The sequence below is a fragment of the Mercenaria mercenaria genome, chromosome 7 (genome assembly GCF_021730395.1).
Source record: "Mercenaria mercenaria strain notata chromosome 7, MADL_Memer_1, whole genome shotgun sequence".
NCBI lineage: Eukaryota > Metazoa > Mollusca > Bivalvia > Venerida > Veneridae > Mercenaria > Mercenaria mercenaria.
The window spans coordinates 62,869,109-62,878,854 of NC_069367.1; the positions used below are offsets into that span (position 1 = coordinate 62,869,109).

General features: G+C 34.3%; 1 protein-coding gene across 1 annotated transcript in view; it reads right to left on the reverse strand.

The window, feature by feature from the left end:
* LOC123555359 (monocarboxylate transporter 9-like) overlaps nt 1-8,946 on the reverse strand; it is a 29,710-nt gene extending 20,764 nt beyond the window's left edge. Inside the window, exon 1 of the mRNA XM_053548518.1 lies at nt 8,438-8,946. Coding sequence (XP_053404493.1) covers nt 8,438-8,642 — 205 coding nt within the window. The 5' untranslated portion in view covers nt 8,643-8,946. The remainder of the gene's footprint in view (nt 1-8,437) is intronic.
* Between the last annotated feature and the right edge of the window lie 800 nt (nt 8,947-9,746).

Genomic DNA, 9,746 nt, shown 5'->3' on the forward strand with positions numbered 1-9,746 from the left:
ACTGTATATATCCAGCGGGTCACCCTGACATCATAAAGACATCATAAAGGTCAAAATATTGTCGCCAAAAATCTCTGTCATCCCGTATTGCCATATTAAGACGGCCAGCACATATTTATGCAATATCGCCAGGCATATATATGTTTTTGACAACACAGAAAATGACGTCACTCGACCTTCAGCTATTTCCGAAAGTAAAGAAAATGAAAGTAGAAATGCTAAACTTGTAAACGAAAGCCGTATTTTGATTCGTAGATAGTCAGGGGTCACGCGCAGGTGTCACCCTGTCTAAATGTATGCGCGTGGACTTTTTTTTTATTTTATTGCTATAGGGGGAGTCAATTTTCAGCACTTTCTAACGAATTGAAATTACCTGGGCTTTAGTACGGCATGTCAGCTTTTCATCACGAAAAGATATTTAAGCTCGGGATAAACACAAATCCCACACGGGTCCGTAACGGACCAAGGGTACATTGATAATTTTGGGACTTCATCAAATCGCTCAAAAGGTCGTTTTTGATGTTGTCTGAGAGTGTCAGTATATGCCTCGGATGTAAGATATAACCGTATTTGAGAGCTGCAGACCTAGACATTTCAGAAATATTTTCAAAATAAATTTCGTGTAATAAATGTTGATTCTACGGAAGCTTGAAAGGGCCATCAGACGCTAATACGTTTTATTACGTTAAGGCTGCAGTAATAGAAAGCTCAAATGCCCGCTCTGTAGAACATGCGCAGAAAATGAAAGACAGGCTAAGTGTATATGTACTGTTGAGCAGAGAATGATTATTCGGACATATTGCACGCCCTAAGTATAAAAAGCCATAGAAAAAGGATACATACTGGTAAAAATGTAAGAAGTATATCATTTTCCTAAAACAGAGCAATATGACCCTATGAGAAAATCTGGTGGTATTTTCACCTAATACATACACAAATTCCTAAAACTGAAGCAAGAAAGTTCTGGCTGGCCTGAATGGATCACAAGTGAAGAGGATAAAAACAAATACATCGAAAGTTACTGGGAACATGAAGGCATACAGGTAGATTACAACAATATATAGAAAAACAAAGGCAAATGGGCTCTAAGCAAACTGTGTTTAAACAGGTAAACCTTATAAATGTAAATTTCATTTTTTAAGTTACACATTTTTTTTTGCGAAGCATAAAATGGCTGACAAGATACAAGGTCAGTATGTTTTAAAAAATGGTGTTATTTCAACATTATTGCTGTTATTCAAACTGTGCTTCGAGTAGTCGAATGTTTCAGCTGTGTAATGCCGTTTCTACAAGGAAGAACTATGTCGTATATAAAAAGTCATTGAGAATAAACTGACAACTTTCGCTTTCTCGTCAACGAAATGTTTATAAAAAATCCATCAATTTGGATCTATTTTGGTCAGCTATTCTTTGCTTTTTATATTTTACATCATGTAATACTTAACTGGAAGCATGTGACCTTATTTTATTAATCATAGATGCATTAAGAAGCCGATTCGCCAAAAACATGAGGTGTACGAATGCACATAAGGTGGATAAACTTAATGTACGCTCAAAATGGTTGGTTTTAGATTAATTGTGTACATATATTTTGCACTACCGGGGTAATTTTTCGTATTGAGAATATATATTTGTTGTGACTCAGGGGATTTCAAAGCATATATTGGAAGTTGAATGATAGCACAGTTAATTTATTTTGCATCAGCTTCAATCATGTTCCTTTGTGACAGGTATTCCATTCTGTTTTTGTTTTGCCTTTTACTTTATTTGTCAAATTATTTTTTTTTTTTTTTCTTCAGATCAAATATGCCGCGTTACAAGAAAAAGTCTAGACTAACGCTATACTTAAAATGTTAAACATATGTTCAGGCAGTTACATTTTGAAATATTACAATGACGTAACGTCATAACAATAAAATATGGAAAACATGATAAATAGACGGTGTGGCAAACTTCACATGAACATTCATGACAATGCTGTGAAATGCATCTCAAGAATATCCCTATGCCATACAGAAAACATCTGAAGCAGGCAGAAAGAGATACCGTACCAATAAAAAGGGAGAAAAGAACAGTTATTATAACTAAGTTACTGTAACTCATTTTTGCACGACGCATAAGTTAATGAGTAAAATTTCAATAATTAAATCATATGTAATAACAATATAAACAAGAAATATCTTTAAAAAGATGGTCGGCGTGATGTAACTGAAGAAATTGTGGAGGGACACACGACGGACACCAAACAGTCACAAAAGCTCACTTTGAGCCTTTGGTGCTTAAAAGATGGTAACAGTAAGCAAACAATATTGAAATACGTTCTATACTTTATTTCTGGAATTGTTGGAAGCAACATGAACCCTTACCCTACTTCAGCTTATTATCAAATTTGTCTATCATTCAGAATATGTACAGTACTGTTTTCACCGGAAAGATTAATCTAAAATTAAGAGTCTAAAATTTAACAGTATCGGACATGTTGTTGCAGGTTAGTAATGATTTGCACTGGTTAGAAATTGTTGCTGTAAGAGTTAATGACTGTATAAAACAAATAACCTTTTTGTAAAAACAAAACTTAAAGAAAGGAAATTTAACAAAACAGAAATAACTTAACAAGAAAACTTAACAAAACAGAAATATGTCCGGATGAGCAGATGAATATTTGGCTACGCACGCCTGTTCAAGTGGTACGCATACAGCCCGACGGTGCTGTACTTATAGAGATTATAGATGACGAACGCGTTGTCATTTCACTCACTGTCACACATCACTCAGAGTGAAGCATTTTCAGCCTTTCCTCAAATCAGCGCCACTCTTACAAAATCTCTCATTATGGCTGAAAATACCGAGAATACCTTACCAAGCAATCCGATTGGTACATTATTCAGGCGGCATAAGGTCATACGAGGTCATAAAATCGTGCTAAATACGGCACGCCGAAAAAAATCAATACCTGAAACTGCATAAAGAAAGATTTACTCAATCTACTCACTAGTCATTTATGAAAACGGTGATATAAGTAAAATTAATAAATTTCACCAAACGTTCAACTTATCAATGGCCAGCTTCCACTATAATATTTAACAACTAAGATATTAACTTCACATGTAGAAAATCCTCATCAAATGTATTTAGGAAATAATTAATAGCAAAACCGTGTTTTAACACTATTTTTACACGATGGGCGGTTATACGCCGGACGTAATAATTTCAAGAGGGCGCAGCCCAATTGAAATATTTCGAACTACATGTATGTATAACCGCCCGAGTGTACATTTCTCGATGCATATAATATGGCGCATAATATAACGTCGACGTGACATCAACATAATATTCTTGTGATTATTTAAGCATATTAGAATTAGAATTAAATGTAATGCAGAAATGGTCTATTGTTTAAAAAAACTGCCACTTTTTTAATGGGAGTGACACTTAACCTGTGTTTTGCTATATAGGTTTTAGAGTGTATACTATTTTAAACCTAATTCATAACACCGTTAATACATTTGTACATATAAACTACATAAACATTATGTAGTAATTTTCCATATTTTCAAATAAGTTATGTAAATTGAGTCTACTATACCTTTAAAGGTAGATAATAAAGTTTCCAAAACCAACTTTTAGGAAACATTTGAACCCAAATACAAATGACAAAAAGATTAAAGGCCTTAAAATTACATACGAATTGTTAACATTAAATTTACCAACAATTTTTACCATTTATATTATCAATTTTAAGGTAAGTGAGTAATCATATAAATTGAAATTCCAAATTGCACACCACACAAAAATAACATTTTAGTTTGAAAAGCTCGCCGAGTGTGTGGACTTAAAATAGGACTGCAGTCTGATTAGTATATATATATATTATATATATATATATATATGCAGTTTGGCGGGTTGACAACCTAATCAGTGTCAGTGGTCCTGAATTCTGTACTGTACCTGTTCTCTGCACGTAACTGTCAGCATCTCCGCTTGAATCAGAGGCGGGGGCGAATGAGTTCAGACACAATGTCTTTTTTATTATCAAATATATATTTATATATAACTAAGCTTTTTCTTGGAAGTCAAGCTCTAAGTAGTACGGAAGCTAGATATAAAATTTAGTTTTTATAAAGTCTACATCGGAAACGATATTACCAGAAATGTGTTGAAATGTAAATTAATTGATTGTTATCCCCCCGCCAAAGGCGAAGGGGATATTAGAAATGCTCTCCGTCCGTGCGTGTGTGCGTGTGTCCGTCCGCAACGATCTTTGTCCGGAGCATAACTCCAAAAGTACTGGAGGGATTTTCTTCAAACTTCATACACTGATAGAACACATTGGGAGGAAGTGCAGTGTGCAAGAACAATAACTCTACCTTGCCTATTTTTTGAGTTATTCCCCTTTATCTTATTTTCTTAAAAAAATTTGTCCGGAGCATAACTCCAAAAGTACTGGAGGGATTTTCTTCGGACATCATACACTGATAGAACACATTGGGAGGAAGTGCAGTGTGCAAGAACAATAACTCTGCCTTGCCTATTTTTTGAGTTATTCCCCTTTATCTTATTTTCTTTAAAAATTTTGTCCGGAGCATAACTCCAAAAGTACTGGAGGGATTTTCTTCAAACTTCATACACTGATAGAACACATTGGGAGGAAGTGCAGTGTGCAAGAACAATAACTCTACCTTGCCTATTTTTTGAGTTATTCCCCTTTATCATATTTCCTTAAAAGAAATTGTCCGGAGCATTTCTTCTTCATGCATAGAGGGATTTTGATATAACTTGGCACAAATGGTCACCACCACGAGACAGAATGTCATGCGCAAGATCCAGGTCCCTAGGTCTAAGGTCAAGGTCACACTTAGAGGCCAAAGGTCAGATACAAGAATGACATTGTCCGAAGCATTTCTTCTTCATGCATGGAGGGATTTTGATGTAACTTGGCACAATTATACACCATCATGAGACGAAGTGTCATGCGCAGTTCCCTTCTTTAGAATTACCTCCCTTTGTTGTTACTTTAAATAGCTTTTATTGTAACTTTTTCATTACTAGTCGTACGGAAAAATCGAGACCACTTTTCTGTAGTACAACATGTATGCTACATCCAATTTTGAGGTGTATTTAGACCAATCTCTACCTGGTAAAGATTTTTTTGTGGACTTGCAATTTTTTTTTTTTTTTTTTTTTTTTTTTTTTAACTTCCCTTAGTTGTTACAATAAATAACTTATATTGTAACATTTTTATAATTGACCGTAGGGAAAAAACAAGACCACTTTTCTGTGGTACAACATGGATGTTACTTTCCAATTTTACGTGTATTTTAAGATATCTCTACCTGGTAAGGAGTTTTTTGTGGACTTAGAAAAACAAAAGACTTACAATGATTACTAAACAACCACAAAATTAAAATTCCATTTGCAAATACAGCTGCTAGAGTAAAGAAATTTGCTGTGACGGGCATATATTGTGACATTCTGGCACTCGTGTTCCCTGTTAGCTTTCCATTCCTTCTTTTTACAGTAGCCATACAGAAAAACATCATAGCTATACTGTTCATGATAAGTAATAAAATTTAGCAGTAAACCACCTCACCATGCACTGACTTATTCTTTCTTCCACATCTTTAAAACCCCTGATGCGGACCACAACTAAATGGTTCTTCAAAGCTTTCCCCAAAATTAATACTTTCAAACTTGCCAGGAACTTTAGCCTTCAGATATAATATGCCAGGCGGGGGGATTGGCCATGTCTAACATGGCTCTTGTTATTCCTACAGCTTTATTCACACTTTATCTACCTCAACAAACCATATTTTAGACGTAGAGTTATGTTATTGAACCAATAAACGTACATACACTTTGTGAATGCGTTTTCTGGATGTAATACACAAGTGAGTGTCACTTTTTTGTAATATACAATTATTGCCTTTTGGTGAGGTCGATATGTGGATTTATCGACCTGATAAAAGCGATATCGACCGAGGGTGCAGCCCGAGGTTGATATCGCTTTTATCAGGTCGAGAAATCCACATACCGACCTCACCTAAAAGGCAACAATTGTTTTATTATTAAATCCAGCCTACTTATAAGTATAAAAATTAAATACAAATATCTGCAGCCTTTGGTCATTTTTCGTAGTAAACTGTGTACGACGTCGCATTGTTTTGACGTCAAACCGTGATGACGTCACAGCTGAAGGTCAATACGTGTTTTTGGCCCCGCCTTTGAGTCAATACGACTTTTTATCCTTGATCATATGATTACATCTATACCAATGGAAAGGACTATAAATATAGATTTAATGATAATTCATTTTGTCATATAGCTTCTTTGCAGCATTTCTTCACTAAATCATAATCCCTGTGTGCCATTTAAAGGTAATATTTCATGATTTCAGATGGCGTGTCCACGTGTTGTTTACAAACACAACAACTTATGCATTTAATAACTTTTTTAACACGTTTCATCGCGCGTTATTATAACTTGTAACGTACAATATAGTATGTACGGACGACTTTATTCTTTAAATTAGCAAACTTGAGATAAATTAGGTAAAATGTGTACTTACCTACTTTCACTTTCGCTTTCGTTTACAATAGTAGAGGTGTGATCAGCTGTATCGTTTCTTTTTATACCCATTATCATGATTATGTTCATCCTTACTCCTGAGCTCCCGCCGCGTGCACGTCACGGAGTAGGCATGCGGCTCCATTGGATATGATCATAACTATACTGAGGACAGCTGGTGGAGTCGCAACCAAGGGCGGGGGCTGCGGCCCTAAGAAGGACTGGTTACCTCCTCAACTACGTTATTGTCATTTTTATCGGACGCAGAATTTGGTACTCCACTTGGACTACGACAGCGGCACGACAAGATGCCCGTCGCGGCTATAGGATCGGCGATGAAAGCGCGAATATTCTCGCCCATGTGGGACTCCCGGCGACGAGTATAAATAAATATATCTACACACACACGTATGTTCATCCAAAAGTTTATCATTATTTTTTTTGCCCAGTCAGATAATCTATTACAATTGTTAATAACATGTTTACAGCTATACTTCTGTATATATGAGAATGAGAGATGTAAGTATAGAACGAACACTCTCATGGAAAGTCGCCCTCAATATTACTGCATCAAGTTGTTGATATGACAATAAAAGCTAATTCGTGTAGTTTGTTTTCTTTATATACAAAATACATTGTGAACAAAGGTATTAACACATAAATTACAACAACAGATTTATCCGAATGATAGTTCAATCTAGCCTGTCTTTCGATCGGAGAGAGAGAGAGAGAGAGAGAGAGATGTCGGTGAACCCCGCACATGCTGTAGGATACCCTAAGTCTACCTGGATTGTAACAATATTCTAGCTACTGTTATAATGACACTTTTATTATATACATCCACCTTTTTATTTGTTGCTTTGTTATGGAACGAAACCTATAATTTTTATCGATAGGCTGTTCATTTTAACTTTTGGGGTTGAACTTATTCCAACATAAACATTTTGGTGTGGAATAAGTAGTATGTAAGGACATTGTTCTACTACTGGTCTACAAAAGCATAAATGCTTGCTTTGAATATCAGAAAAAAATATTGCAAGATTTCTAGCAAGTACTGGTAGGCTACAATTTAGTATTTTACCATCTTTGTCAAAAAGTGTCGTGGTGTCAAAAATCAAGACATAGGTGTCAAAATTTAGAACATAGAATTTCTAAACAAATTTAAATATACATATCTGAATTTTCTAAAACAAACTCATCTACACTGAAGTTAAAAGGAGTTGAACACAAAACATGTGTATCTCAATGTCAGAAACAAGAAACAAAACATTCGTTCGTAAAACAAAACTGTATTCACAATGTTACTGCAGATGGGTGGGGTACTTTATGAGATCAATATTTGCCCGAAATTCGTAAACAGTTACGGCAACTAATCGTAAAATGCTTCTTGAACTGCTTTATTATGTAATGCATGTATGTGAATAAACAAAATTTCATGATACTAATATTTGTTTAATTGAATTTATTTTAGATAAATTTGCAATACTTTGTTTAATAAAAATGTAAAAAATATCACCTAATTTGGCTTGGATTTTTTGAGGACGTTTCTCTTGTATTGCGTAAGTACCTAAAAATTCTAAATCATCAATGAAACTTCATGTTGGAATTTAATAAGTTTCAGGTTCTAACTTTATTTCAAGTAATATAACCGGCCTATGATTTTAATTTAGAACTGAGCGAAGTTTTTATGTGCGCTGTTTATAGAACTGTGTCAGGTCATGCATGAACGGCAATATACAATACAAAAGGTACAGTACGGATTATTTTCTGCCTGTTCATATTTACTTGTGAAATACAATCCGAATTTTTGACAGAATTTATATAGGTATATATATAACAAAGAACAATATCACGACAATTGTCTTAGACTTACCGCAAAGGCACATCAATCCAGAACTTAACGACCCTATCATAGAAGTTATAGCAACGTCACCATGGTAATAATCCACTATAGCCACGTAGAAAACTCCCGCCATATACAGCTGAGTTGAGAGTATTATTTTACCACAATACACCGCAATCAGTACAATCCACGCCCATCCTCTGTCTACGTCCCTGCGTTTCTTCTTTACAGACATAACACATATGTAAATGACCAGAACGGCTCCTTGTTTATATTACTTTCCACAATGTTAAACGACCTGTATAGAGATGGTTTTATTGAATTTCCAATATTTACATTCATCAAATACACATTGATATCTATTGCTATTTTAAAAATTCGATAACGTTCGCTCGAATAATATCAGCTTCATTTTACGACATATGCTGCTACATCATACATGTGCATTTCCCTTGTTTACACAATTTATGTAAATCGGATATGATATCACCGTAACGAAACTAGAAAATATCAAGTGTACCAGATGTATTGATTAAACCGCACCTGGTCCAATAGTTTTCGATGTATTCTATTCAAATGTTTACATATTTCAAAATGTGACATTATCGTATCAGTATTCATTGACACGCACTATGTATTGATACGAAAACGAAAAATGACTTACAAATACGATGGAAAAAAATATATATTCCTTAGACATTTAATCGATTATAAAAATAATCATCATCTCTACACAATTTCAATCAAAGAACTAAAGGTACTGGAAATAATGAACGGTAGTATGCCTTTATGTACTCGATATTTTTTTTTCATATTAACAGAGGCTATTTCGGATACATTGACATTAATGCTGTGCATTTTCCAAAGGTTAATATTGGAAAATGCTAATCTTATTATACTGAACCGCCTTTGTTGTTTATATCATATCTTAAAATCAATTAAAGAACTTTTCTTTTTAAATTAGAATTTCCTTAAAACAATATACTGTTGATAAGATTTCAAAATTTCAATAAATCAGTCTGTGCAGTCATAAAATTTCCTTAGTTTACAAGTTCAACCCTTTTTTGAAAAAGACACAAAAATTTCCTAAAATGTGTACCATTTACAAACTGGAGAAAAACGTTGTGACACCCGCAAGCACTCTGGAAAGAGTATTTAATATTTTTGTGGTATTACACCATTCTTCAATAAAAAGAAACAAAAAACATCTATACCTATGGTGTTAACTCGTTTCCTTAATCACAACTTGTGTGGGTATTTCTGTGAATTTTTTAAAAATTGAATGTGTTAGTAAAGTACATAAAATACATAAAATATCTTAGCGCATTTCAATTTTGAA